Source organism: Aspergillus versicolor (genome assembly GCF_001890125.1).
Source record: "Aspergillus versicolor CBS 583.65 unplaced genomic scaffold ASPVEscaffold_1, whole genome shotgun sequence".
NCBI lineage: Eukaryota > Fungi > Ascomycota > Eurotiomycetes > Eurotiales > Aspergillaceae > Aspergillus > Aspergillus versicolor.
The window spans coordinates 135,915-163,757 of NW_024467524.1; the positions used below are offsets into that span (position 1 = coordinate 135,915).

General features: G+C 51.7%; 16 protein-coding genes across 16 annotated transcripts; 10 read left to right on the top strand and 6 right to left on the bottom strand.

Moving 5' to 3' along the window:
• Positions 1-89: 89 nt before the first annotated feature.
• On the top strand, positions 90-1,423 carry ASPVEDRAFT_145354 (SDR family oxidoreductase; the record flags this gene model as incomplete). The annotated part of the gene is made up of 3 exons (XM_040808059.1): positions 90-100; positions 143-380; positions 437-1,423. The coding sequence occupies 3 exons, from the start codon at positions 90-92 to the stop codon at positions 1,205-1,207; spliced, it is 1,020 nt and encodes a 339-aa protein (XP_040661567.1). The 3' UTR covers positions 1,208-1,423.
• Positions 1,424-2,078: 655 nt separating this feature from the next.
• ASPVEDRAFT_871184 (uncharacterized protein) lies at positions 2,079-3,870 on the top strand (the record flags this gene model as incomplete). The annotated part of the gene is made up of 1 exon (XM_040817982.1): positions 2,079-3,870. One exon carries the CDS (start codon positions 2,079-2,081, stop codon positions 3,744-3,746), a length of 1,668 nt encoding a protein of 555 aa, XP_040661568.1. The 3' UTR covers positions 3,747-3,870.
• A 124-nt stretch (positions 3,871-3,994) lies between these two features.
• Positions 3,995-5,543, bottom strand: ASPVEDRAFT_77587 (uncharacterized protein; the record flags this gene model as incomplete). Its single annotated transcript, XM_040816408.1, has 2 exons — positions 3,995-5,269; positions 5,319-5,543. The coding sequence occupies 2 exons, from the start codon at positions 5,541-5,543 to the stop codon at positions 3,995-3,997; spliced, it is 1,500 nt and encodes a 499-aa protein (XP_040661569.1).
• Positions 5,544-6,151: 608 nt separating this feature from the next.
• On the top strand, positions 6,152-7,231 carry ASPVEDRAFT_35124 (uncharacterized protein). The gene has a single exon (XM_040810927.1). It carries the CDS (start codon positions 6,264-6,266, stop codon positions 7,107-7,109), a length of 846 nt encoding a protein of 281 aa, XP_040661570.1. The 5' UTR covers positions 6,152-6,263; the 3' UTR covers positions 7,110-7,231.
• Positions 7,232-7,556: 325 nt separating this feature from the next.
• ASPVEDRAFT_35125 (uncharacterized protein) lies at positions 7,557-8,165 on the bottom strand. The gene has a single exon (XM_040810928.1). It carries the CDS (start codon positions 7,949-7,951, stop codon positions 7,769-7,771), a length of 183 nt encoding a protein of 60 aa, XP_040661571.1. The 5' UTR covers positions 7,952-8,165; the 3' UTR covers positions 7,557-7,768.
• Positions 8,166-8,744: 579 nt separating this feature from the next.
• ASPVEDRAFT_35126 (uncharacterized protein) lies at positions 8,745-10,129 on the top strand. The gene has a single exon (XM_040810929.1). It carries the CDS (start codon positions 8,751-8,753, stop codon positions 10,011-10,013), a length of 1,263 nt encoding a protein of 420 aa, XP_040661572.1. The 5' UTR covers positions 8,745-8,750; the 3' UTR covers positions 10,014-10,129.
• A 437-nt stretch (positions 10,130-10,566) lies between these two features.
• Positions 10,567-12,008, top strand: ASPVEDRAFT_35127 (magnesium transporter CorA family protein). Its single transcript, XM_040810930.1, has 2 exons — positions 10,567-11,306; positions 11,353-12,008. Exons 1-2 carry the CDS (start codon positions 10,798-10,800, stop codon positions 11,939-11,941), a joined length of 1,098 nt encoding a protein of 365 aa, XP_040661573.1. The 5' UTR covers positions 10,567-10,797; the 3' UTR covers positions 11,942-12,008.
• A 286-nt stretch (positions 12,009-12,294) lies between these two features.
• On the top strand, positions 12,295-12,939 carry ASPVEDRAFT_121695 (2-hydroxychromene-2-carboxylate isomerase; the record flags this gene model as incomplete). The annotated part of the gene is made up of 1 exon (XM_040805910.1): positions 12,295-12,939. The coding sequence occupies one exon, from the start codon at positions 12,295-12,297 to the stop codon at positions 12,937-12,939; it is 645 nt and encodes a 214-aa protein (XP_040661574.1).
• A 19-nt stretch (positions 12,940-12,958) lies between these two features.
• Positions 12,959-14,412, bottom strand: ASPVEDRAFT_22850 (uncharacterized protein; the record flags this gene model as incomplete). Its single annotated transcript, XM_040809504.1, has 5 exons — positions 12,959-13,278; positions 13,323-13,471; positions 13,516-13,999; positions 14,041-14,269; positions 14,410-14,412. 5 exons carry the CDS (start codon positions 14,410-14,412, stop codon positions 12,959-12,961), a joined length of 1,185 nt encoding a protein of 394 aa, XP_040661575.1.
• Positions 14,413-14,890: 478 nt separating this feature from the next.
• On the top strand, positions 14,891-16,650 carry ASPVEDRAFT_118838 (putative MFS transporter; the record flags this gene model as incomplete). Its single annotated transcript, XM_040805644.1, has 6 exons — positions 14,891-15,071; positions 15,117-15,142; positions 15,186-15,471; positions 15,516-15,930; positions 15,979-16,446; positions 16,491-16,650. The coding sequence occupies 6 exons, from the start codon at positions 14,891-14,893 to the stop codon at positions 16,648-16,650; spliced, it is 1,536 nt and encodes a 511-aa protein (XP_040661576.1).
• A 180-nt stretch (positions 16,651-16,830) lies between these two features.
• ASPVEDRAFT_156655 (NAD-dependent malic enzyme) lies at positions 16,831-18,910 on the top strand. The gene is made up of 6 exons (XM_040808532.1): positions 16,831-17,328; positions 17,374-17,502; positions 17,547-17,680; positions 17,727-17,993; positions 18,038-18,405; positions 18,451-18,910. Exons 1-6 carry the CDS (start codon positions 16,837-16,839, stop codon positions 18,780-18,782), a joined length of 1,722 nt encoding a protein of 573 aa, XP_040661577.1. The 5' UTR covers positions 16,831-16,836; the 3' UTR covers positions 18,783-18,910.
• A 59-nt stretch (positions 18,911-18,969) lies between these two features.
• ASPVEDRAFT_66799 (uncharacterized protein) lies at positions 18,970-20,259 on the bottom strand (the record flags this gene model as incomplete). Its single annotated transcript, XM_040815909.1, has 3 exons — positions 20,061-20,259; positions 19,279-19,581; positions 18,970-19,219 (listed from the first exon to the last, which is right to left on the bottom strand). The coding sequence occupies exons 1-3, from the start codon at positions 20,183-20,185 to the stop codon at positions 18,970-18,972; spliced, it is 678 nt and encodes a 225-aa protein (XP_040661578.1). The 5' UTR covers positions 20,186-20,259.
• A 2,038-nt stretch (positions 20,260-22,297) lies between these two features.
• ASPVEDRAFT_180870 (uncharacterized protein) lies at positions 22,298-23,264 on the top strand (the record flags this gene model as incomplete). The annotated part of the gene is made up of 2 exons (XM_040808866.1): positions 22,298-22,787; positions 22,832-23,264. Exons 1-2 carry the CDS (start codon positions 22,333-22,335, stop codon positions 23,262-23,264), a joined length of 888 nt encoding a protein of 295 aa, XP_040661579.1. The 5' UTR covers positions 22,298-22,332.
• A 567-nt stretch (positions 23,265-23,831) lies between these two features.
• ASPVEDRAFT_156658 (uncharacterized protein) lies at positions 23,832-24,991 on the top strand. Its single transcript, XM_040808533.1, has 2 exons — positions 23,832-24,298; positions 24,345-24,991. Exons 1-2 carry the CDS (start codon positions 23,837-23,839, stop codon positions 24,954-24,956), a joined length of 1,074 nt encoding a protein of 357 aa, XP_040661580.1. The 5' UTR covers positions 23,832-23,836; the 3' UTR covers positions 24,957-24,991.
• Positions 24,992-25,042: 51 nt separating this feature from the next.
• Positions 25,043-26,297, bottom strand: ASPVEDRAFT_48139 (SMP-30/gluconolactonase/LRE family protein; the record flags this gene model as incomplete). Its single annotated transcript, XM_040813955.1, has 3 exons — positions 25,043-25,555; positions 25,602-26,079; positions 26,131-26,297. The coding sequence occupies 3 exons, from the start codon at positions 26,295-26,297 to the stop codon at positions 25,043-25,045; spliced, it is 1,158 nt and encodes a 385-aa protein (XP_040661581.1).
• Positions 26,298-26,737: 440 nt separating this feature from the next.
• ASPVEDRAFT_77598 (uncharacterized protein) lies at positions 26,738-27,064 on the bottom strand (the record flags this gene model as incomplete). The annotated part of the gene is made up of 1 exon (XM_040816409.1): positions 26,738-27,064. The coding sequence occupies one exon, from the start codon at positions 27,062-27,064 to the stop codon at positions 26,738-26,740; it is 327 nt and encodes a 108-aa protein (XP_040661582.1).
• Between the last annotated feature and the right edge of the window lie 779 nt (positions 27,065-27,843).

The window sequence follows — 27,843 nt, forward strand, 5'->3', positions numbered from 1 at the left end:
CCTGTCACAAGCATGAAAGGAATGGATTTCCCATATACTAATTGTGCTACAGACTAGTATTATGATATCCTCAAGTCTCTGTCTACACCATGGAACAATTGTAAGTTGTCTTACCCGGTCTTTTTCACGTCTAATCTCGCAGATACGTCTTGGTTACTGGCGCAACGGGCCTGATCGGCGCCCATGTAGTGGACACGCTGCTTCAACAAGGAACCCGGGTAAGGATTGTGGTCAGGTCCAAGGAGAAGGCCGGTGCGTTCCTTGCGAGCAGGAGAGAACACAGTGACAGGCTGGACGTTGTCTTCATCCGAGACCTGACGGACCCGGGGGCGTTTGACGACGCGGTACAGGATATAGCAGGGGTCATCCATGTAGCAAGTGTACGTTCAAATAGCAGGGCCTTCGGAGAAGAAAGTGTTAACACTGATCGACACAGCCTCTGAAATACGACTGCAAAGACAACGAACAAGCTTTAATAATCCCTGCTATCCAGGGAGTACGCTCTATCCTACGCGCGTGTTTGAAATCTCGAGTCAAACGTGTGGTCCTTACATCCTCCTTTGGATCAGTGCTTGACATGTCTAAGCCTGAGGAGGCGCCCTGGAAATATACATCCAACGACTGGAATCCCATCACGTACCCCGAGGCCGCATCACCACATGCGTCGGCACGCGAGGCATACAGAGGATCCAAGACACTCGCAGAACAGGAAGCCTGGAAGTTCATGAAGGAGGAAAATCCAGGATTCGACCTAGTAACGCTCTGCCCGTCCATGGTGTTTGGACCACTGGCACAGATCCCCCAATCGGTGAGCGATCTGAACGAGTCCAACAAGATGCTGTGGAATGTAGTCAGCGGTTCTGCTTCTGAGGAGCTTCCTCCCTGCCAGTTCAATTTCTGGATTGATGTCCGTGACTTGGCGCAGATTCATGTACAGGCTCTGTTCACGCCCGCTACCGGGGGGAAGAGGTATATTCCGGTGTCAAGGGAGCCATTTACATATCAGATGGCATCGGATATTATGCAGAGCGAGCTGCCATTTCTCAAAGGAAAAATTCCGACAGGGATTCAAGCTATAAAGAAGCATGTTGAAGTCGATCTGGAGCCGATGGTGACAGATTTTCCCACCATCAAGTATACGCCGTTTAAAGAAACAGTCTCCGATTTTGTCAGACAGTTCGCGCCATTCCTGGAGGGCCAGATCTGAGGTGTCATTGTCTAGAAATGGAAGATATCCAGGTAGTCAATTCCAGCTCCTTCCCAGCATACATGGAACTATTCGTAGTGCCGACCCTTGTCCCATCGGTGTAATAGGATATCTACCTCCACTGGACGCAATATAAGTCGCCAACAATTCGATCAAGATCGGCCAGGATGCACTTCAGCGTCGTCGCCCATGGCTGTAGGAAGTCCTCGACGGTCTTTGTAGAAATTACCTGGGGTCATATGGTGCAAGGATGCGATCTCCCGCTGGTGACAGTTCTGCCACTATATACAGGCTTCCTGGTAGGTGGTCAGTGTGCATAGGCATCTGAAAGGATGATTCCAAGGGGCCCTTCTGCGGAGCGATGGAGTCCGGCATGTAAGCAACGGGATTAGATGTGACGTACGCAAGGGGCAGATAGTGTACACTTATAACTGACGCCAATCCAGACCATCTGATCTTAGATAGTAGAATCAACGTCAACATCCCCTTCTGGTCTCGGTCAGGGTGCAGCCGACAATTGTGATAGGTATTTCAGCCTGATCTGTCTCTGCTAAGGGGACATTGGTCGATATGCCGTGCGATCTCCAGGATACGCCCCGAGGGGTTGTAATCGGGGTTGTACAAAGTGAAAGAAGTCCATGCAGGTCCTGGGCTATGTTATTAACAAATGATGTTAACCGTTCCACTTCGTTCTTCACTGCAGCCCTTACAGGATGAGGCCATCTGCATACAATCCATCAGCCAATCAGAGGCCCAGTACCACGTGACTGTCCCCAAATTCCCACGTGACCCGCTGTCCCCCGATCGTGGCGAAGATTCATGAGACTCCTCTTCCTGCGATAACGGGGCTTACTGGCGATTGCTCATCTAAATGGATGGTCTTAGTCACTGCGATCACAAGATTGACTGGTCTTCATTTGAGGGCCTTGAATCAGGCCCCGCAAGAGGCCTCTTCGGTTCTCAACCACAACCCAACGATGAGGCATCTGGTATCGGCCTGAACGAAAGAGAGTCTCTGGAAGACCCGTTTCCCAATGATACATCGCTAGACGATATCCTTCACTGCGACACTCTGGTCCCAGGAATTGGCTGGGATGACGACGACTTCTTTCTCCCCCAAGGTGCCTGGAGACCCCCGGAGCCCTGCACGTACTGCCGCCGTATGCGCCTGCAATGCTTCTCCCTGCAGACCACAGATGCCAATCCAAACCCAGTCACCTCTTGCTCCAGCTGTGTGGCTCTGTTCCGGCAATGCAGTCTTGCAGAGCGACACAAGCGGCAGCCACATCAATACGAAACGAATCGGCCCGTGATTGACCAACTGCACGGGATCAGAGAGGACGACGTCTTGCCCGGGAGCACCGACGGTCCTGATTTTGACGAATACGAACTATTTTCACTGGACACCACTCGGCCCGAATTATCTGGGGCATCCTCTAACACAAGTGAGAGAGCTGGTTCTCATTCTCGCTCTGTCAAGCGAACGCGGCCGTTGAGAGAATGGCTGGCCTGCAATATCTCCAATCCATATCCAACAAAAGCAGACAAGGCCGACCTTGCAAGCCAGACTGGGCTGACAAAGACGCAAATTAACAACTGGTTCCTGAATGCCCGACGGCGGCAGCGCCATTCAGACAGGGTGGTCGCTCAACGCAAGATCCTACCGCAAGGATCACCGATGCCCAGCGTGTCACCGTTGAGCATGATGACTCCACTGGATCGCTGGCGCTGCTCGCCTCCAGATGAGGAGCCCATAACCATATCTCCGGCCGCGCTGGAGAGCGCATTGAACGACAGCTTCTACACGGACTCGCAGCCCGCGGGAAGTGCCGGCTACGCATCGTCGTCTATAAGCGGGGATTCCTGGCTTCACAGCCAACCACAGTCCTTATACACTTCATCGAATCCAGATTCGACGGGCGAATTCTGCCATTCAAATGACAGCAACTCCGTTAGCAGTCTGGGTACAAGCCATGACGCGTTCACGCTACCCCCTTCATCGACCCGAGCTTCAACTGCTCCATCCAACCCAACCTTTCAGTGTACATTTTGCGCGCGGACGTTCAAGAAGAGATTCGACTGGCGACGCCACGAGCTAAGCGTCCATATGCCCAGACTCAACTCGTGGGCCTGTGCTGTCCCTTTAGCCCCCGACGAATCGTTCGTGATCTGGCGCACTGGCCAGGAGAGTCCCGAGTGCATCTTCTGCGGCCATACATCTCCTACTGACGACCACTTCCGGTCGCACGAGCTCGACTACTGTTCCCACGGTCCTGGTGGTGGACGAGTCTTTAGCCGCAAAGACCACTTGTGGCAGCATCTGTACAAGTTCCATGGCTGTCGGAAGTGGGACGGGTGGACGCCGGATTTGGCCTCGCTCAAGAATAATTCCGATGCTATCAAAAGCCGCTGTGGATTCTGTGACGTGGGCATGATCAGTTGGAAAGAGAGGGAGCAGCATATGGCGGATCATTTCCTTAAGGGAGTCACCATGGCCAGCTGGACGGGCGAACGTGGGGGGGTGGAACAAAGCCCGTAGGGCTGCCTTAGCTTATTAGCATTAATAGTTCTGGTTCAAGCGTTGTATCACACCCGAGTTACTACTCTTGCCACACGGCATCATCGTTCAGCTCTGGTTGTGATATATATATACATAGTTTATCGATGGTCTACATTGAAATTCTCGCAAACCAGAACTGCATCCGCACGAGCCAACGACACCAGGAGAATTGCGGAACCAAGCTACTTCTTGGTTTCCGTCTATGATATATTCATGTTGTCAATGTGCTAGCGCCCTTCCGCTCGCAGACTTTCCAGCTCCCGCTGGAACGCTGGCCATGTCTGGGTGGGCAACTTCCAGGTGAGCCACCAATTCCCATCCCCATCCTTCCCAAGTACGTTTCCCATAGTCCACAAATCCGGGCCTGCCACATCTCTGCCGACAAGCATACATACTGGCCTCCCGATCCTCTCACTCGGACCACCCGAATGCCGCTTCGGACAGCGCACCGCCGAGGAGAAGTCAATGTCGAAAAACCGAGCCTGGTGAAAATTTGTACAACCGATTACAACAGATCGCGGATCCATGCCGAATGCCGTTGAGCCGTTAGCGACCAAGGCCTCACGTTTCATTGCGAGCTGCGCCTGGCTCTGCGCCTTCGTGCGCTCCTCAACCAACGACGCCCGGAACTGCGAGGCCACCTGGCCCAGCGAAAGGTTCAACGCGTCCCCAACAGATAAGAATGTTGGCGACATCAAACATGCATTCGCGATGAAGGCAGTATTATCGGACGCAGACTTCTGGAGCAGTGTAGGGCGGACATTGAATGTGTTGAACACCGCCAGTGGCCGGCTGGGGAACGCTCCACGGGCTTTGACAATTGTGCGGGCACCCCAAGACAGTAGGACGTCTCCATGACTTATGAATGGTGATGGCTGCCCCGGTGCTGCGGCGTGTGATAGCTCCTCAATCCCCTCGTTTCGCAGTTTGTCGACATATGGCCCGGGGATGCAGATGACGCGCGACTCAACGGAAGGATACCAGAATTTATCCCATAGTGCACAGATGGCAAATACCCACTTCTTGATACCCGTTACTCTGTTGTCATAGTGTGCATACTCTGTCGGCTCCGATCCATTGCTTTGGTCTGTTAGTAGGTCCTCGCCAATGCCTTTGAGTTGACCGACTTCATCTTCGCGTCCATTCAACACATTCGACCACGCGCGGAGAATCAGACGCATTCCAGATGCGCCGGTTAGTATGTGCATGAATGTTACCGATACCAGGGTCGCATCCTCAAAAGCGACGACGTGAATATCGAGCAGTGGGCGATCGGAAAACAACCAGTCGTCCAGTGTCCGCGGATGCTGCGGATGAAGAAACAAGGACCTCACAGCTTCCTCCTGGCATCCCTGCACACTGGGCTGTGCGGTGGCCCTGGGGAGCTTCTCTGCCAGGTAATGGCTTTCAAGGGGGATATCATAGTTTGTAACATTGAACTCGAAACCAGGCCTGCTCTCATCGTATCTTTCAGGGATATGGTATTCAAGCCCCCCATTGCTCTATCTAGTCAGGGACGTCACTACCAGAAGTGACAAAGCAACGACTTACATTCATCCGTATGCGTGCACCCAGTCTCCGCCACTCTCCAATTTGCATCAGCCGCTCCAGCGAGTTGTGGAGCTCACCCGGGTCCAGGACATCGTTGAATCGGAAGCAATAATGCAAACACCATTTGCGCCGGATATTCGCGCTATCCCACAGCGACACCGGCAGCACTGTGTCTGTTGGGACCCTTGGAGGAGCCACGGGCTTGTCTGTTGTGAAGAAGCCCATAATGTTGATAGCGCATCTGTCTCCAAGCACACGGCGGATAGTCAACCATGGGGTGGAACGCCTTTATACGACAGGAAACTGCCATTAGTGCTCTGTAGATCATAACAAGCGAGGGGCCTTTCTGAAGTCGATCCAAGCAAGGTTGGATGTGGTACAATATCCAAAGCCAGTACCTTAATTTCTGAGTAGGCCCCTTGCTGCGTACTGATATGGGTCCTCGACTGCCGTGTCTTGGTGACGTGTCAAACTGGGCGATCATTGTATTTAAGAGATGCTCTTCACACCAATCCAGCCCTTGCCTGGTACATCCAGCTGCTCCTGGTCAGCCAGAAGGGGCTCTTGCAGGCGTGGTAAATGGTAGATGGCGATAACTTCTGTCATGGAACCAAATTCGGCGTCCAGTATAAGCAGATGATGGTGTCGCACATGAACAGGCAGCTCCGAGCAGGTGTGAGACCTATAGATTTAGCTTTTTATAACCAATCGAATGGGTGAATCCCCAGAACTGTCGAGGACGGACTGACTAGGCCTGGTGGTCGGGGGTGAAGCCTCCACCCCAAGCAGCTAAAGAACAACATTAGACTTGGCGTTTTAGGAATAGGAAATACTGCAACTGCATATTCTTATTTCTGTTGCTAGCTCTGTCAGCTTATCACATGCATGAAGGATCATTGCGGGGCACAAATCCGCCTGACTTCGTATCTCTGCTCTATCACCACAATGTCCTCCAAGTCTATTATTGTTATTATCGGATGCGGTGGCATGGGGCTGGCCATCGCACGGCGACTTGGAAGTGGTTCTCATCTCGTTCTATCTGACTTTTCACAAGCCCAGCTTGACTCCGCCGCCCAGACTCTGCGACATGAAGGCCACGACGTCGACACCGTGCAAGCCGACATTTCCAACGAAAGCGCCGCCCAGAGCCTCGCCCAGGCCGCCGCACGCCTGGGTGTCGTTAGGGTCATCGCGCATACCGCTGGGCTGTCGCCTGCACGGTCGCCGCCGGATGCGATCTACAAGGTCGACCTGCTAGGAGTGGCGCATGTTATCGACGCGTTCCTCCCTGTGGCCAGTAGCGGTACATCGCTGGTTATCATCGCCAGTCTCGCCGGGCACAATACACAGGGACATTTATCAGCTGATCTGGAACGGCACCTCGCTACTGCTCCGGCTAGCGAGCTCCTGAACCACTCAGAGCTCGAACATGTCAATTCTACTTCCGCCGAGTCAGTGCCCCGGTTTACAGCGTACGGCGTCTCGAAGCGCGGGAACATTCTCCGCGTACAAGCGTTTGCAGCGGCCTGGGGGCAAAAGGGGGCGCGGATCAACACCGTCAGTCCAGGGCTGATTCTCACTGCAATGGGGCATGCAGAGCTCTCAGGGCCCATGGGAGAGCATATGCAGGACAGGATTGGGAAGAACCCGGTCGCGCGCGTGGGCACGGCATCGGATGTTGCAAATGCGGTGGCGTTTCTGTGTAGTCATGAGGCGTCGTTTATCACTGGAACTGATATTCTAGTTGACGGGGGATGGGGGGTTTCAGCTCGGTGGGAGAGCAAAATATAGTCTATACGTCTATGGGATATCTCGCTATAGTAGCTCAATTGGTTGAATCAATATGCTGACGCCACTTGGTTCCATATGTCGAGGTTGCGCAGACATTAACTACAGAAGCACAAAGCAAGCCTGCACTGATCGTACTAAACCAGACAACCCCTATCGCCCGAACAGCCGGGAGCACGACCCCAGACCCAACAGCAGCAAATACGTAGCGGAGCAATGTAGTTTCCAGCGACTGCTTTAGTACTGCACCCCTTTGGCTGCATCACGTCGAGGCAGTACGTGTTCAAGCTGGATATGGCAAAGAGCTGCGCGATACCCTGCAGAGCCATAACAACAAGCCATGCCGCCTGCTCGCCTTTGGACCGTCCGTCCATAGACCAGCATACACGCGGGAAGTATAACCAACATAAACGGCTGAGAAGACTTCAGCCTGTCTTCTGGGATATGGACCCCGCGTTTACGGATTCATCTTCGTACTATATAACCTGCCCACCGGCCTCCTAGCAATGTACCTATTAGATACCCCCGCCCCGCCTGGGGCAACATACAGTAGCCCAGACTCTATAGTCAAACCTGACGGCGTCCCCAAATCTGGCTTAATGGTCCCCATAGCGGTCCTGCGAGTCCCATAAAGACAAGATAGACTGCGTTACTGGCATTGATCACACTCCCTGTGGTGCTGTACGTCGCGCCACTCCGGGAACAGCCGGAAGTATTGATGTCGATGACATGGGGGAGAGAGCTGCAAAGAATGGCAGAATGGCGACGATAATGGCTTTTCTATACTGTGGAAAATGCTCATACTGGTGGGCATCAGTCTCTCGATAACTGCGCGAGTCGGACATTGTGCTTGACAATTGTCCGAGATTAACTGGAACGCAAAAGCGAGTTGTGAATGCGCGTCATAATATTCATTGTCGCAATATGCGAATCCCAAACTCGGTGGGAAGGTTCTGTGGGAAAAAAATCCGATGTTGGGGTCGAGGTGGTATAGTTAGTGGGTTCGCATGAGCAGAAACATATGTGAAACGACCAAGTCAGCCTCTGTTAGGAAATAATTCCATTGTCACTCGTTAGTAGACGTTGGATATGTGGTAGGACTCCATTGTCATCACATTCTCCTAGCATTCCAGTCGCAGTCTATGTCGTCCTGCTCCCATGAATAACATCAACCAGTTCTTGTATGAGTACGAACATTGCTCAAACACGTAACTATTTGAATAAACTCAATGATTACCTAGTGAACCGCTGGGATTAATATGGTTAATACTATGTTTATGACGAGATGCTATACCGCTAAGACCAAATAGCCATGCACAGCTGGTGGTCAGCCACCTATCTCCAACAGTTTCTACTCACACCTTAACCGACCGGTTGAGGAAGGAACACTGGGGTCAATCGAGAAAGTGAAACCAGTCGGTGAGACTCTTGGATGTATCACAGCAGCCTGGGAACAAAATAGAACAAACTTACGGTGACGAGCCACGTCAACAGTGGGGAATGAGGGTGCCTAGCGACTCCTCCACACACATTCCAGGCACTGATCCACCATTCAAGCACATTCGGTGACCCGGTTCAGCCCTACGGGGCAATGCCAAGTTCTGATCCTGATCCCCGGCTGGTCTTGTTGTTTCTTTAACCACCATGGGCGAAACGATGGCGGCCGTAGCTGGCGGCTCGACATCCCCTTCGCAGTCAACAACGACGCCGAAAACAGTTACTCTCGAGCGATCGCGACGAGGCAGATACCGCGCGGTCGGCCATGCAGCGCTGAAAAACAATCTCCTCGCTGGGGTAGGTTTCCTTGAGCTCGCCAATGCTGGCGACTTTGCCGCCAATGTTTGGAATGAGATCCCCGTCCCACGCCATGCGATGATTCTCATGGCTATCGGAGGGCCTATCGCTCTGATGATGTCGCTGGTCGCAGTCCGGGACTTTTATCTCAGTTCGAAAAACGTCTTGCTGCTCTACGCCGAACGGCAGGCGCTGCTGTCCCTTCCCACGGACGGCAAGACTGCTGCTGTGTTAGGAGTCAACACGCGCGAACTCGGCACTGAATCCATCGACCGCATGTTTATGGACCTGCTCATGGGCTTTGGCGCACTGTTAGTCGGAATTGGCACCATCATGGCCATCTGGGGCGCAGACCACCGTGTCTTCTTAGCCAGCAATCTCCTCTCTGGCTTCGTTGGGAACGGATTCGCAGCAGTATTCGGGCTGGTTAACGCCTGCTGGTCTGGCTATCTCGTCTACCGATTCCAAGTGCGATACTCAGCCTGCCAGTCCGATCCTGCAGTGCAGACGGTGCGACCGAAGCTACGCCAGCGCGTCAGGCGATTCCAGTGGCATGCAGGGGTGAACGGGGTCAATGGACTCGTCGCAGGGATGGCATCCATGGTGACGGCCAAGATGTGGTGGGGATACGTCGTCCTGATCCCGACTATTATCGCCATGATCGCAGGCAATCTCTTCTGGAGAGCAAAGCTGGGCTACGACCGACCGCTCACGATCAATCCTGATCTTACTGCGGAGGAGAAGGAGGGAGACGAGGACGCAGTAGGGGATGCCCTGGACTGTCTGGCCTCGATCGAAGCAGCACAATCCCAACTTCCCGACCTGGCAGAGATGGGCACTCTAAATAATATGCTAGCATTTCTGGAGGAAAGGCAGATGTTCGAGTATTTCCTTGTCTGGGTCGCGCGACAATGGCCAGATCACCGATTCTTTGCTGCATCGGAGACTGTCGACCTCTCGCGGAACGACTTGGAAAACGGATCAGAAGACGAGGTATCTCGAATGGAACAGGAATGTCGACAATTTATACGCGACCAGGCACGACGTCTACTGAAGCATCGCGAGCGATATCTATTGGAGCTTGTCGGCGAGGCTGTGTGGAATCAAAAATAACCTGCTGGCAGGTTCATAGAGTCAACAGTTGCATTGAACGCTCATAATTATTCTATTAATCCAGTTTATGTAATTACTCTATCACAAATCACACTGAACCATCATTCACTCGTCTTCCATTTGCACCATTAATTGCTGTGTAGATAATTAATACTTAACCATCGTAAGCTCCATGAGACTTACCAGATCAACCCGACCAGGCGGCCAGGGCATAGCGAACCAGGGAAACGAGCCCGCCGGTGACAATAAACAAACCCAGCGGTCGCAGCAGGAACAGCCAGATCAGATTCCACATGGCCCTTGTCAAGCGTCTACACGGTCAGTCGAAGTTTCTTGGTGATGGAGTTCAACCTACACCGCAGGGTTGGCCATCTTGAACTTGAACTTCCATAAACTCGATAACAATATAAAGCGCCAGGAATCCGGAGACTGTCCGAGCGCCGAGTGCAATGACAAACTGCCTAGAAAAGGTGGCGAAATGCTGCTGCCTGAGTATACGGTGGGTCTCAGATTTATGTGGATTGAACCAACTGCAACATCACTCAGCCCTACAGAGTCCCCAGAGAATCCGGCACTGTCGGCATCTGGCTTGGCTTCCTTCTGTTGTTAAGTTATTAATTGCTGCTCTGCCCATTCGTCCGGTCTGCAACCTCATGCACGAACACGCGCTGACAGTTGTCTCTGGTTTCGTTCCACATGGAAAGATATACGCTCCTGCGTGGCCTCGTTGAATGGGACCAGACACCTCATATCGTTTTGACTGCAGCCTAATGGCACCGATAGCATGCACGGCCAAGTTCCCCAGTTTACCTTCTTCTCGTGCCATGCCGACAAGGCACAGCACGCATCGAGTTGGGAAGAACTAGCACCGCACTTCGAGAAACCCACATCCGACGATGTCTGGTGGCTGGACGTTTGTGACGGTACAGAGGACGACGTCGCTGCCGTTGCTCGCTCGCTGGCAATCCATCCCCTGACGGTGGAGGACATTGCCCTGCAGGAGCCGCGACAGAAGATTGAGACTTTCCCGGACTACTATCTCATCACGCAGCGCACATTGTCTGCCTCGCTCGACGATCAAGAGATAAAAGAGCCCAAGATCAGCGAGGATGGCCCCTTGCTTGCAATGCCAGGTCGTCCCAGCCCCCAGATGCTGTTCATCCTGGTCTTCGGTCATGGCACAGTAACCTTCTCTCGCAGCGGCACTGGCCATGTCGGTCGAGTGCGCAGTCGAATTGCCAGACTGCACGATCGATCCGTCCTCTCCAGCGACTGGATCTGCTATGCCCTCTTGTACGCCACCCCCATACCCAAGTAAACCAATAACTAATGAATGCAGGGACGACGTAATCGACAGCTTCCAGCCCAAAATCGAAGCCATGTCACGCGAATCCGAAGCAATCCAAGACCAGATCTACATCGCGCGAGACGACGACATGACCCCGTTAATGCTGCGGATCTACAACCTCCGCAAACGCATCAACCACCTCACGCACTCCCTCTCCGGCAAATCCGACGTGCTGAACGGCTTCGTCAAGCGCTGCCAGACAAAACGCTGGCACCCTGCCTTCCCAGCCGGCGATCTGATCGTCTACCTCAGCGATGTCCAAGACCACCTCGTCACGATCCTGGCTGAACTAGCGCACCTCGACGAGATAACGAGCAGACTGCAGTCGAACTTCCTCGCGCAGACGAGCGTGCATAACATGCGGCTGAGCGCGAGACTCAACTCGGGATTAAGCAAGGTGACCGTCCTTGCGACGATCTTTGTGCCGCTGCATATGGTGACGGGGTTGTTTGGGATGAATGTTACTGTTCCGGGGGATGATGTTGAGGGTTCGCTGGCGTGGTTCTTTGGGATTGTGGGGGTGTTTATTGCTGTTATTCTCGCTGCTTGCTTTGCGGCGTGGAGGTTTAAGCTGTTGTAGCTACCACATGAACCGGGTTATACATTAGAATTGGCCATAGAATTGCCAAAATCCTGTCATTCTCCACTGGATCGTAGGTTGTCCATTCTAGGATGACTCGTTGCTGCAGTATTACGGTAGATGCTCTCCCTATATTTCTCGGTAATTTTCCAAATTACAAAATATGTTAGTATACGAGTCATGATGTCTCCAATTCCACTATTTGGAGACATTGGTGACCTTGAATGGTGGTGTCATCTGTCGCCATTCCCGCGTCTGCACACGCCATAGCTATGGTCTTGACTCTAGATTAGTTGAAAATCCTATATTCCAGATTAAACAACATCACAATAATTCGAGCAGTTGAAACCAACATGCCGCCAGTAATCGAATACTACTTCTCCTTCGTCTCATTATGGTCCTACATCGGCAGCCGGCGTTTCCAGCAGCTGGCACAATCAACCAACGCAAAAGTCATCCTCAAACCAATCGACCTCATGTACATCTTCTCGATATCCGGAGGTCTTCCTGTGAAACAACGCGCCGCCCAGCGCCAGACCTACCGGCTTCTTGAGATGGAGCGGTGGCGTCGCATTCGCGATATTCCGCTCGTTACGCATCCGAAGTTTTATCCTGCCGACCCTTCACTTGCTCATCGTGTGCTTCTGGCTGCAATTGAAGAGTCTGGCCATGACAGCTCATCTGTGCAGGAGTATGCCCGACTTGGGCTTGAGGCTGTTTGGGCACGGGAACTTGATATTGCCGACCCGGGGACCATTGTTCGGTTGGCAGATGAGGCTGGACTGGAGGGAAAGAGATTGCTGGATCGGGCGAAAACCGAAAAATCTTTGTCAGATCAAGAGGTGGCTTTAACTCAAGAGGCCGAATCGAAGCAGTATTTCGGTGCGCCGTTCTACACCATACGAGGGGAGACATTCTGGGGACAGGACCGCTTGGATATGGTAGAGGAGGTGATCAAAAGTGGCAGAGATCCAATTGTTGTAGACAACAAATACTAGTTTTATGTGTATATAAAGATCAGTCGTAATATGTCACTTTAACACCCTTGAGGATTTCCACATCGTTCACCTCGTTGTCGCCGTCCTTCTCAGTAGACTCGCCCAGGTTCTTGATAACTCGCTGCTTCACCCATTCGCCTGCCTTGAGCGGCTGCCCATCGCTCCCAAGGATCTTCTCACCGATCAGTCCCTTTTGGCGCAGAACAGGGGATTCTTCGATTGGGACCAGATCACTGTCATCTTCAATGCGTACCATATACAGAACCCCCAAACGGTCAATATGAGCCTGGTCTTTTGGCGGTGCGATGACGCGGTGGATGCTCGATTTGAGGTATCCATCTAGAAAATTAGCATCCTCATATGTTTGTAATGAGAGAACGTACTCGTCATAAACTGCAGCGCATCGGCAATGTTCACGGTGAGAGCCTCCATCTGCGGCTTGACATATTTCCATTCACCACCTCTGGTCAACACCTGCAGTGCCGCGACAGGCTGGCGGAAAAGGAGTGTCAGGCTTCCCATATCAGAGTGTCTATCCTGTCAGTCTAGCTCTGTCATTATACTGTGTGTACATACCCCTTAAGCCAGACGCCGCCCAGCTTGTCATTCTCCTCCTGGCTCCGCGAGTAGTACTTCATGTACCGCAGATGATCCCCAGAGGTCTGCTCGTACCGATGCTTGTTAACCAGCCACTCCTCGTCCTCTAGCCCTAGTGCAATGGCAAACACGGTAAGCAGCTTCTTGACAATATTCTCGTGGATATGCTTTGAAAAGTGCTCGATGCTCTGCCAATGCTCCCTAACTACATCCGGGTGTTTCCGATCCGCATGCTCCGGAGTAAACTTTGGTATATTATAGATCTCAAAGTTATCCTTAACACCAGGAACGAGGGTACGAATTCCCGCTGGCTTCCACCCGTTATAATCCCCCTGTTCTAGTGCAGCACGGTATTTCTGTTTCTCGTCGTTGGGTAGGGAGAGGACGGTCTTTGCGAGGCCAAACTGCGCATCCACTTCTTCCTTGCTCAGGCCGTAGTTCGTAACGTAGAAAAATCCTGCTTCTATAAGATGTGGTACAACTTGTAGGAACGGGTGAACATACCGACATCTTCAATCGCTGTTGTAAGTTCAGCAGCCAGCTCATGCTTTCCACCAGGTTGATCGAATTTGGCCAGATCGAGGGTCCTTAGATCCGCCCACTCCAGGTCCTCTGATGTTTCTGGGACCTGTACATAGGAGATTGGCGGTGCTTCAATCGTTGTTGTTGTTGTCGTCATGGTTCCTTTCTTGGATGTGATCAGGACGTTCACTTGGGATACAAATATTGCGACCTGTAGTCCGTTCAGCACAGCTATCCAGATTATTACCTTGGATATCTCCAACGGCCATGCATCCGGTCACATCATAGATATGGCCCATGGCGTCTTCGGAGTAGGACTCCAACCCTGAGTCAGGAAATCACGTCGTTTACCATTATGATACGCAATTTTATTCTTCTCCAAATAAAATAATATAATATATTGTATTGTCGATTCTCGTATAGGTATTTTGGACAAACAATGCGATTATATATAGTGGGCAGAGAAATCATTTCATGCAGTGCACCAATACTATATCCAGGTATGGGAAATGCACGGTACTGATCTCCGTCCACTCAGACAAAGGCATTAAGCTCACTTTATTCCAGTCAGTGACAGCATCCACTATAAATCCCTGGTCAACCGTGGCCGATACACGTGGGGCTGCAATAAACTTTTGACGTCATGTCCACCTTTCCTTTAGCAGTCAAGCGCGATGGAGTTGTATCCAGTTTACACTCGCTGATTGGCCGGTAGAGATTACTCCGACATTGCGTCCGCCGCGAAAAAAAATCACGTCCTCACTATTTAAGCAGGGGAGCTCGCAAATGTCTTCGTAGTGCGTGTCAGTGCTGCAGTTGGATGGACGGTGCAATGTCGAACTCGCCGCAGGAGCAGCTGCAGGAGCGGGATGCGCATCCCCGCGTTGACGAAAAGACCATCGCCACCGGCGGGATTGACCTGCTGGGCGAGGAAGCCAAGCCAATTGACCCCGAGGTGGAACGGCGAGTTTTGCGGAAGATTGATCTGTTCTTGATGCCTGCAATGGTAATCGGTATGCAACCCTTAACCCTTAGAAGGCAGTGTACTAACGTCGCAGGATATGGTCTGGTGTATTATGACAAGGTGGGACGCTCGACCTGTAGGCGTTCTTTAGCTGACTCTACAGGCAATTCTTGGAAATGCAGTCCTCTTTGGCATGACTACCGACTTACAGCTGTCGGTTACTGACAACTCAGTCAGCCCGCCAGTCACGGATACGTCCAGACTGAGCTGGGCAACCTCCATCTTCTACTTTGGCCAGCTTGCCGGCTCTTATCCCATGACATACATCCTGCAGTGCTTCCAAACACGACGCGTTCTAGGTCCAGCCGTAATTATCTGGGCCATTATATGCGCTGCTACTGCCGGTGTAACTACCTGGAAAGGACTCTACGCCCAGCGATTCTTCCTCGGTAAGACCCCCCGAACCCGATGTGAAATTGGTCTAATTCGTCAGGCTTCACTGAATCGATCATCCCAACTGGATTCATGGTAATAGTGAGCGGCTTCTACACACAGCGAGAGCAATCGTCCCGCCAGAGTGTGTGGTTTTCCGGTACCGGGTGGTTCACTATCATCGGCGGTGCCTTTAACTACGGCTTTGCCCAGATTGACAGCGGGGCCTTGAAGCCGTGGCAGTATATTTACATCTTCGCTGGCATTTTGACCTTTCTATTTGGAATCTGGTGTTTCTTCCTTCCGAACGACCCTCTCAACGCGTGGTTCCTCACTCCGGAAGAGCGTCTGGTGGCAGTGGAGAGACTGCGAGCGAGTCAGACTGGAGTGAAGCATAAAAAACTGAAGACTGGGCAACTGAAAGAGGCCATCCTGGATATCCGGATCTGGCTTGTAGCTTTGACTATGGCTGCTGCGTATGTATACTCTCTTTCATTGCGATGGATAGGATGCTGACTGGTTAGATACACTGTGAACGGCGCAGTATCTGGCTTCGGGCCTCTTATAGTCTCAACATTCGGCTACTCTTCCCTAGAAAGCATTCTCTTCCAGTTTCCGCTCGGCGGTATCTCTGCATTCGGCATCATCGGTACCGGCTGGCTGTGCTCTCGCTACCGCAACATCCGCGTCATATCGCTAGTTCTCTGCTGTCTCCCGGTCATCGCGGGCTTCGTGATGATCTGGAAATCCAGCTGGGGATATAAACCTGCTACGCCCGTTGCTGGATACTCCCTGATCGGCTTCTTCGGGCCAGTCGTGGGCATCACCATCTCTCTCGGCGCGAGTAACATTGCAGGCGAGACGAAGAAGAGCTTTACGGCCGCGGCTGTGTTTGTCGCGTACTGCGTTGGCAATATCGTCGGTCCTCAGTTGATCCACAGCCAGCAAAAGGCGGACCACTATCCTGATCTGTGGACTGGTCTTATTATCTGGTATGACCTCTTTACTTTCAACATGGCACTGCTAACATAGTCAGCTACTGCATTACGATCCTCTGCGCGTCGGTATTGGCTGTGCTGTGGTTTCGCGAGAATAAACGGCGAGCAGGTCTTGGTCTGAATGACAGCGAGCGTGATCGTCTTGCGTTCAAGGACTTGACGGACAAGGAGAACCTGCATTTCACGTATGTATACTAGTATTGTACATCCCTCCCTCCTAACTGGGATCGTATATTAAATATCGGAAAATAAGAATACATATTCTAAATACCATTGATAAGATGTAAATACCCCACGTGGGCTGTCCCACCGCATTGCGTCATCGACAGCTCTGTATAACTTCACACCCTCTTGTAACATTAACAACCCCCTTTCTCAGACAAAATGAGTCTATCCAGGTTCAAGCATCTCCCCCGGGCCGCCCACGGCCCCGTGAAGTGCCCCTACCATGGCACCTCGCTGCTCACCAGCGCAACATTCAACAAGGGGTCCGCCCACCCAGAGAGCGAACGCAAGGAATTCAAACTCCACGGCCTGCTCCCACCAAACATCCAAACGTTAGACGAGCAGGTCGACAGGGCATACCAGCAGTACAAAAGTCGCCCGAACGATCTGGCCAAGAACACCTTCATGGCGAGCATGAAGGCCCAGAACCTGGTGCTGTACTACAAGCTGCTGCAGTCGCATCTGAAGGAGATGTTCAGCATTATTTATACGCCGACCGAGGCGGATGCTATCGAGGATTACTCTAGGCTGTTCCGGAAGCCAGAGGGGTGTTTTTTGAATATTCGCGACCAGGATCGCATTGAAGAAAGTCTCGATAATTTCTCCACGGGCGACGATATTGACTACATCGTTGTCAGCGATGGGGAGCAGGTATGCCTTTTCCCTACTAGTATCATTCATTACTAACAGTGGGAGATACTTGGAATTGGCGACCAAGGAGTCGGTGCAGTTCTGATATCTGTTGCGAAGCTGGTCATAACAACAGTCTGCGCTGGAATCCACCCATCACGACAGCTGCCTATTGTTTTGGACTGCGGGACAGATGTACGCTCTCCTCCCATCTTCAAAATATAGTGCTGACTATATAGAATGAAAAATTACTAAACGACGATCTATACCTGGGCCTGCGCCAACCGCGCACCCGCGGCGAGGAATACGACCAGTTCATCGACAAATTCGTCCAGGCCGCACGGAAGAAATTCCCAAACGCATATATCCATTTGTACGTCACTGTCAAAGCATTGAAGTACGTAGCACTGACCATCCAGCGAGGACTTTGGGCTGCAGAATGCCAAACGCATCCTCGACAAGTACCGCACGCAGATACCCTGCTTCAACGACGACATCCAGGGAACAGGCTGCGTTACAGTTGCTGCCCTGATGGCCGGCCTTCAGGTCAGCAATGTCAAACTGAAAGACGTGCGAGTAGTCTGCTTCGGCGCAGGGTCTGCAGGCACTGGCATCGCCGACCAGATAAGCGACGCCATTGCCACCGAAGCCGGGATAGACAAGGGCGAGGCAATGAAGCAGATATGGTATGCCCCATAGCCACCACCAACGTGCTTTGCTAATAATACAGGTGCATCGACAAACAAGGGCTACTGCTAAAATCGCAAAAAGACGAACTCACCCCTAGTCAAGAGTATTTTGCTCGAAAAGACGGTGAATGGCCAGAAAACGAAAAGATCGATCTGCTCTCCGTCGTCAAACGCGTGAAGCCACATATTCTCATCGGCACTTCGACTAAACCCCGTGCCTTCACTGAGGAAATCATCAGCGAGATGGCGAAGCATGTCCACCGCCCCATTATATTCCCCCTAAGCAATCCGACCCGGCTGCACGAGGCCCAGCCGCAGGATATCACCAAATGGACGGACGGCCGGGCCATGATCGCGACAGGCAGCCCGTTTCCTCCCGTGGAGCATAACGGCGTGAAGAAGGAGATAGGTAGGCCCACCTCTACCTTAGCATGGACAAGTGCTAATTATACAGCCGAATGCAATAATTCAACTGCCTTCCCCGGCATCGGCCTTGGAGTTGTGCTGTCGCGGAGCCGCCGACTATCCGAGAAGATGGTCGTCGCTGCATCAAGGGCTTTAGCAGCCAAGGCGCCAGTTCTCAAAGACGCTAATAAACCACTTCTTCCAGATGTGGAAGACGTACGGGAGCTGAGTTTGGACGTTGCCAAGGCCGTAATCAAGACGGCTGTTGAGGAAGGGCTGGAACAGCAAGAGGGAATCCCGGGTGATGAGAAGGAATTGGAGGAGTGGATTCGCGTGCAGATGTGGGAGGCGACATATCGACCTCTTGAGAGGGCAATATAGGGTTATTTATTTTTCTATATAGTGAAGCAATGGACGGCGTCTATACACAACGTCCACAGGCTAAAAAAAGGCTAAACATAATGACGAGTACATAGATCAAAGCAAACCCCGATAAGAAAACCACAAATAAATCCCAATTCTTGAATAAATAGTTCAACACCCATGTTTATCCAGGCCCGCAATTATTTCATTGTCGTCGACGACCAGGGACACGTGGTGGGCCGCCATGCACTTCGCGTTCATGTCTGCCCCGCGAGGAAGAATGCGGGAAAGCTTGTTCGCAAAACTGGCACACCCAGGATCGATTTGGAGGCCTTGGCCGAGCCTTGGACACGGGGGCCCTAGATGGTTTTGCAGGAGCGGGCTTTATAGGAACGAAGCGCGCTGGCCGTGCCAGGGCTTCTTCTGGGGGGGCTGCCTGTACAGCGCTCTGGGGGCTTCAAAACACGATATGTGTTAGTTATACAGGAGCAATCAGGCGCTTCATTTAACATACCTGTAGGATGACAGCCTTTCTGGGACCCAGCCGCCTTCATAGTCATCCGGGTTGAAGCTGATAGACGCACCATCAGCAACACCCGTGCTTGGAATGGCGCCCAGGTTGACGTCCGTAGAGCAATACCCCCCTACGGTGGGCTCAGGGTAATCGTTGTTCTGAAAATCAGTCCCCGAAAGCATCTCAGTAGCCGAACGGTTAACACCGTTCAACTGCGTGCTGAAATCAAGGTACTCATAACGAGGGTCTACCAGCTCCAGCTGGTCGCCATATCTATTAATCCCACCGTTCATCCAAAACTCACTAACGGCCAATCATGTTAGCAATAATCCACCCCCAGTGATTCCAGTTATGGAGGAACCACGCCCACAGTGGCGGGGAGAAGCTTCAGCTAGTATGCACTATTGCAATAACGCGGGACAGGTGGGGTACAGCAACTTCTGTTGCAAGGCTTCAAATGCGTGGTACCAAATGTATACAAAGATAGTTCTCGGCAAAGCGCTTATCCTGCCCCTGAGCCATAACTTCCCTTAGGCTCTTAGCTTTCTCCCCGACTTCACGCAAGCCTTATTGCCCTTGTCGACGATGCTCATTTCTATTTTTTTTATCGGCTTTTCCGAGCACCACATTCCAGACTGGATGGTCACCATGTACCACTATCAGTCGCCCCAATATTATGCGACCTTTGGCAAGCTTTGTATATCGCCGACATTCTTTCTAGAATCTGGTCGCAGACACTTGGGGTGGTACCTAGTGGGAAATGTTAGCGTTGGCGCACTTACGATCCATCATCACAGTATGGAACATATGGGGGCTGATAATAATTGTAGCCAAGTTCCTCAACGCCGAGGAGCAATTCTCGCTCTCTCAATTCTGCGGTCCCGGATGGGTGCATGGCATGTGCCATAATAAAAGAAGCCAAATAAAGACAATAGAGACAAAAGGACGGGGCGAGTTGCCAGTTGAGGGCGTGTAGTTTAAAGGGATCTAGGGGAGAGGAGAGTAATGAGAAGTGAGCCACGGGTTAAACGAAGAAGACGGGGATCCTCACTTGTATTTATGCCATTTCTTTGCACAGATAGTGAAGGGAACGCGTCTGAGACGCGTCTGCAGCACCGTGGATCAACCCCAGATAGTATATATGACGCAAGGCCAATCCTGGGAAGGCCGTGAGAAGGATCAGTGTGGTTACGACTCGTGCCTGCCACGGGGCCACCCATTCGACGGGCATCTCTCCACGGTCGATGACCAGCAAAGCAGTATTTGTCGTAGAATCGTATAGAGTCTTGCGGTAATGCCTGGTGAACACGTAGAGTGCCGCTTGGCGCAAGGCTAAAGGCTAACATTTCTGTCCAATAACCGCCGGCAGTCTTGCAAGCGGAACAAACAAGACACCCGCTGCCCGGATGGGCTTCCCTCCTTGCGAGATGGGGGTTAAGAAATTGCCCTATCATGTCAATGAATGAGATGCCACAGACATTTGCAGTTGATGAACATGTCATCTGATAGTTTACGGCGCAGTCTTAACAAGGACTCGACAAGACTAGGGAGGAAGAAGGTGGTGGTGGCTAATATTTTAGGAGTGATTATTGGACAGAGCCCTTGGTTGGCTTTGATCATTCTCCTTGTTGCATCGCTACAATGCTTACCAGAGAAATTTTGGATGACCGCTCGATCGCTGCACTTGCAGGGCAGTTGGGACATAAATAGGACGCTCTCTGTCCGGATGGAATCCTTGATTCATTATACCTCACTTGCCCATATTCCAGCACCAGTAACAAGTAAGTGTCTATGATGGTACATCAAACATTGGCTAATATCCTTCCTGGAGAGGACTTTACGCCTCAGACAGACAAAGACATGCGAGTCGAAATCCCACGCCTGTTTGAAATCTCCCCCAGGTGCCATGACAGGTCGATGAGAAGGCGCCAAACCGAAAGCGACAAGAATGGCAACCGGGGCAGATGGCACTACTCTTGTCGTGTCTGCCCAGAAATGGTGTTCGATGACTGGGAGGGAGTCAGAGAGGGCAATCCGTTATGTGACTGTGATGCATGGTCTCGGAGGCAAATGGAACGAGGTGGTTACGTGTTCCGCTGTGCCAGGAAGGACTGTGACTTTACGGGGAATGAGTAGGAGGCGCGTGGGCTTTTCTACCACCCAGTTATAGAACTATAACTATGGACCAGATAAACGTGGTTTGACGGTTCTACTTCCATGAGCATACCTGGATTACTCCGCTACTTTATGTTGTCCACCTTGGTTATTTGCTACCATATTACCGAACAACATGTCTCTATCACCGAGTACTTCAGAAGCATGCCTTCGTAGGCTTAATCGTCGCGTAGTTTGTTGAGGATGGCAACAACTAGTAGCTTAGGCCCGCACTACTAGGTGGACTGCACGACGAATTGGCTGAGTGCAATATCTAGTACAGTCAACCGCACGTCCAGCCCTCGGCCATGGACTGCAAGTTCGTCTACCTTCATAGTGAGTGAACATCAAGACTAAATCCGCAATGCAAATTCTCGGTGGCCGAAGAAGGCCGTCACCAATTGCCTAGCCACTGCTCCGTAGTCGCATTGACAATTTTGTCGGTCTTCACCACTTCTTGGCAGGAAAAAATAAATTCTCGTTCTTGCACTCATATTCTTTCGGTGATCTCGATGCGATCCGGAATCCACTTGTGGAAATCCCTGCTGGTCACAGCTGGCTTGAGTAAGGCTCCAATAACATATCTCACATAACGCCAGTTGGAATGCCACGGCACAGGAATATTTCCAGGTAAAGGCCGCTGGCAGTGGCAGAGATTTGGCCCTATATGTGGCTTTATATAGCTTCACCACTGGACGTGAGACACCAAGAAGCTAGCGGCGTCCAGGGGCAACTAACAAGCACAGCCTGTTGTTGGAAGCAATTCTATTTGGCGGGATTATTCCCATGACTCAACCCTTCGCGTGGCTCTAAATGAAGCGTTATTGCTGCTTGGGCCCGGTTATAAAATCACCCCTTCCACCAAGCTACATATCCCTCTCATCGTCCTACTTCTTAGCCATGCCCTCTGCAACCTCTACCATCGGCTTTACTCTCGCCAATGCTGGCCCTGCACCGGCCACGTACTCTCTTGCTGCCTCGTGCACCGAATCCAGCTTCCAAATCGCCACAACTACCTCTGAGAATCCTGCGTGGGCCAACCAATGTTCCGACACGGCATGGAACGCAAAGTGCGGTATTCCTCCAACCGACTCGGCCCTGGCAAAGGAGATGACCTCAAATTGGTATATTATCCCGTATTACTCGCCTGGCCCATCCTGCCCCGATGGTTGGAAAACCGTCGGTGCCGTTGGCCGCCCCGGCCAGGGCCCAGTCACGTCGTCTGGCCTACTCAAGGCCGACGACTATGACGATTATCTAGACGTCGAGGCCGGGCGGCCGTACGCATATAAGCTACGGAACGTATTCGGGGCCCTACTAGACCCGGAGGAAACCGTAATCGCATGCTGTCCCAGGTACGAACACCCTCCTCGCTCCTGTCCCCAAGCTAATTCAGCAGCTCGATGACCGTGGGCTCCGGTACTACCAGCTGCTACTCAACACTACCCCCGCGCCCGATATCCACCGGCTGCGTCTGGGAGTATGCCCGAGTTTATGGCTCTCTGGAACCTACAACCACCTCGTTTGTACTACACGGGGTTACAACGACGGGGGTGCTAAAGCCAAAAGTGCCCACTACTCTCATGACGCCAACCCCCGTCATCACGACATTCAGCGACAGTGAGACTTCTGGCCTTATACCTGTGTCAGCGGCCGGGCCGATCTACCTGATGCATAAGCCGTCTGATGTATCGGGCTCGAATCCGGACACGGACGCCGGGACAAATACTGCGTCGGCGCTTCGGGTGGATTGGTCGACCAGGGGCATTAAGGTGGTCGGGGCTTTGACGGTTTCATTTGCTTTAGGTATGGCACTCGTATTACCTTGGTGAGCCATATTGTAGAAATTACCTTGTTAGTAATTGTATACCCTGACTGAAGTAATACTCAAACGAGACATGACATCTAATTATCCAACTGGGTAGGTAGCGACCTAGCTGTAGTTAATTCTAATTGTCGGTCACGGACAGTACTAGGTCTAAGTGATATCGGTGAGTTCTGGTCAGCTCCGGCGTGTTTACATGTGTAGGCTAGGTATAATAGGTTGATGCATTGTTTAGCTGCTCCTTATCCACGACGGCGGAGATATATATTTCCCATGGATTTAAAACCATAACAGGCAGCAAGCCAAATCCTTTACCGATCTCATGCCAAACCCAAAGTACGCCAGGCTAAGAGCATCCACGAGGCAACAGAATTAAACCTACTCCTGGCGTTCACAGACCCTTACAAGTCTTGGTTCACCCTCGCAAGGAAGACCCGATTGGGAAATCTCGCGAGCCATTCCCAATTCGGCAAGCGAGTAAAAAGCCGAGGTCCCCTTTTAAATCGCCGCGACTCCTGAAATCAACTTATATCGAACAATTACCTATTTATTATATTATATATATCATATATAAACGATATGGAAATAAACCAGCATCCATTTGCTCTGTGGTGCCACTGGAACGCCCTGCGCGGGACAAACAGCACATTCCTGACCGAAACAGAAGTCCCCGTGCCTGACTTGGCAGGGAAATGGGTTATTATAACAGGGGCGAATAATGGAATCGGGTCTGAAGCAGCAAAAACATTCGCAGAGGCCGGTGCAAATGTCGTGCTTGGCTGTCGCGAGCCGCCGGCCTGGGAAACGCACCCGGCCGCTGCAGCGGAGAAATGCAAGGAGTTGGCACAGGCAGCCGGGCATGAATCAACGATAGAATGGTGGGAGGTCAATATGGCCGATTTAAGCACTGTCGAGGAGTTTGCAGAGAAGTGGATATCGACTGGGCGCGGGCTTGATATCCTCTGCAACAATGCCGGGATCAGTCCGACGGCGTCGAAGAAACCGATTTTAACAACGGATGGCTTAGAGTTATTGCATCAGGTTAGCCACCGGCGTACTCTTATAGAAACAATTACTAACGGGACAGGTAAACTTTGTATCGCATGTACTTTTGACCCTTCGGCTATTGGACTCCCTCGCAAAGAGCGCAGAGCCACGAGTCGTGTGTACAACGTCTTGCTTCCACTTTCTAGGAAGATTTGACCTAGAGCATTTCAACGGCGAAGACGGAATGGCAGGGGATCCGTACGGCAACAACAAACTATATTTCCAGACCTGGCTGTGCGAGCTACAGCGCCGACTGCATTCAACCGACAAGTATAAGCACATCACCATCAACGGGATCAACCCCGGCTATGTGAATACCGGAATCTGGAACAACCCTCGGCCAGATGTTCGGGAATCATGGCTAGATCTTGGGATGAAAATCCTGAAACCACTCTCTGCTCTATTCGGTATCACGCCTCAACAGGGTAGTCGCGCTATCGTCTATGCCGCCACGAGTCAGGAGTTTGGCCCGAATCCTGACGTTCAGGGGGTGGGATTACTTGGCGGCAAAGGAGGAGGTCATTATATTAATAGGATATGGGAGGCTGAAGCGATGCCATACTGTACGAATGATGCTGCCAGGCTTGCAGTTTGGGACAGGGTCGGCGAGGACTTGGACCTGGAGAAGAGGGGGTTGAGCGACGTTATATAAGACTTCTAGCAACGTATATATTCAATACAGCCTGGGTGATAATTATGGCTGCCCTTTCATATTAGATGGACCAGGAGTGACTGTTATCACCAATCCCTGTCCAGTCGCTCACGGATATTCTTAACATGCCAAACACCCCCACGACCTACAATCCACAGCTCATTCTTCCCAAAGGTCATACTCACCGCAAGATTCTCACCACCTCCAACGCGGATAGTCCCCAACGTAAACCCATTTTCTGGATCAATGACATCAATCCCATCTCCAGCACCAGCGAAGATCCATCCATTCCTGGAAACGCGCAGGCCATCATAGAAATACGAAATCGGCTCAGACAGGAGGCGCTTATTGGGAAGGACAGCGCCGGATTTTGAAATATCAAATGCAGACATCTCGCGCTTGCGGTAGGGGCTTTTGTTGGACGGGCGGAAGTGGGAGATGCCAGTGTCTGGGATGTACAGAGTCTGGCCGTCGGGCGAGATGGCGACCCCGTTGGCGTTTCCATCCGTGATATGGACGGGCTTGATGCGGAATGTGTCACGCTCGACGAAGTAGACTGTTGGGTTTGTGGGAGGTGTGAAGTCGACTATTTCCCGTCCCTGTTGACATTAGTCTTGAATACATCGGAAATCGATATAGTCATACCCAGCCAGATTTGGAATCGGTTAGATAGAAATTCCCCCGCGGGTCGATCTCCAAGTCATTAAACCCAGCGAACGGCTGAACGAGGTAGTTATTGATCAGAGTCTCCTGCTTCAGGGTATGCGGATCGAGTTTGACAAGCTTGCCAGACTCCTCGTCTCCATACCCATCGGTAACGACATAGAGCGAGTGGTTGTAGACAACACACCCGTGGGCATTGTGCAAGGGAGGATCAGTCGTGATCTGGTTCAACTTGTTCGTCTCCACGTCTAGGAGGTACTGCCAGGAATGGATTCCATCATCACCTCCTGGGGGACCCCATTCGACGAAGAATACCTGGTTCGTATCTGGGATGTAGCAGGGGGCTTCGTGGGACTGGTAAGCTAGCTTTTGGACATGTTCCACCGTTGCATCCGGACCGATGATGTCGAAGAACTTTTGGTCGTATGCAACAAAGTCCGTTTTGTTGAGGAAGGTTAAACTGGACAGGAAGAGTGTTAGAAGGTATTAAAGAGTTCAATTGGGAACTTACGTCCGTGCAAGACCACCATCAGAAACATCAGGGTCAGCCCATGGTGCGTCCAAAGCGGACCGGTTAAAGTTCCCGGGCAGCGTAGCAACGGCACTCAAAGAAACATAGGCCCATTTGGCAACAGTGCCATTCATGAACCGTGGAAGGGGATTCAAAAAGCTGGACATGGCGACTAGGCTTGCTTTCCAATGGAAACACAGGTTGGAAGGGGTCCCTTCTCCGTATTTATAATGAACAGGAGTTCAGTAGACCCCGGACAAAACAATGCAATCCGGAGACCCCGCAAGCTCAGGCACACAGCGGAACTATCCGACGACATAAGCATGGCCGAAGCCCTATAAAGTGACTGTTGGAGTAGATGCGGGCTACTCCGCCCGGAGCGTTCCCGCTGCACTTACTCCAACGGCACATGGAAGTAATATAACAATAGCAGCTGCATTGACTCGGTAGGGAACTGTTTAGGCACGAACTAGACAAAAGACAGAAGACTAAACAACCGAAATAAGAAACAAAAGACATCCTGTCCGCGCCATCCCACTCAAGTATCCATCACACACTTTGTTGACAAGCATATGTTGATGGGAGGCCGAGCTATTCCCAGCAGCCACTAAGGGCAATCAATAGTGCCATACTTGTTACCGGTAGCCTCAGACCAAGCTCCCTCAACACTTCCACCACCACAGCCCCTGCCGACATCAAACGACCACTTGATGCTTCCATCCCCCTCGCTGCACTTTTCGTCCGACGTAACACAGGCTGCGCTTTTGAGGTTGTCCCACAGACCATTGCAGATGCCACCTGCGTCTTCGGCGTCTTCGGCCTCGACGATGTATGTATAGAGGGCGTTCTCCTGGCGGTCACATCTGTTGGCGGCGGCGGAGGTGCTCAGAGCAATCAAGGTAAAGACGGTAGCGGAAATAGTAGGGAGCTTCATGTTTGCAGATTCGGTCCAGTGTTTCAAGAACTGATGAGGTGATTTGGAGATTCTTCTGGTGAGGATGGAAATGCGATGGAGAGAAGCAGCGGGATGGACGGCCTATTTATGTGTTTGTATACACCCTTTCGTCATCTGATGTTATGAACCGGCCCCAATATGCAACATTACGCGTTTCCTGCCAAGCTGCGCAGTATGGGCTATGCATTCGGATAGACAGCAGTGAACGTAATGTTTGATATTCAGTGTAGCCAGCCGTTCAACCATCCGTAGATTCTGATATGGCCATGGTGTACGGAGGGTAGTACTAGCTTGGCGAAATCTGATCAGCATCCACACCATGACCCAGAGTAAAGCACATATTGTTGGAACAGGCCGTTGCTGCGTGTACGTCAGGATTCATTGATCGGTTGCTGTGTCCGTGCTCTGGAGGAAGCATAGATAACCCAACTCATTTAGCCCCCGTTGGGGTTTACGCGACAATGCATTGGTTTATTCAGGGCTCCGCAGGCTCCCAGACCGGAGTATAAGGCGGGGACATGTATGCCAAGCGAGGCAGAGCTGGAGGGTGAAGATGTATCGTTGAAGATCACCCCAGGGTAGGTATTGCGAAGATCGTCACTCGTCAGGCTATCGAGATGTGTTTAGCTCATCCGAGCTGTGGACCTGCGCAGTACGTGTCTTTAGTGGATGTTCCTAGAATGGTCCACCCCAGTATATCTCCATAAGGTAGGACGCTGGAACCCGCGATGATAATTTGGATTCGTTTGTTGAAAGAT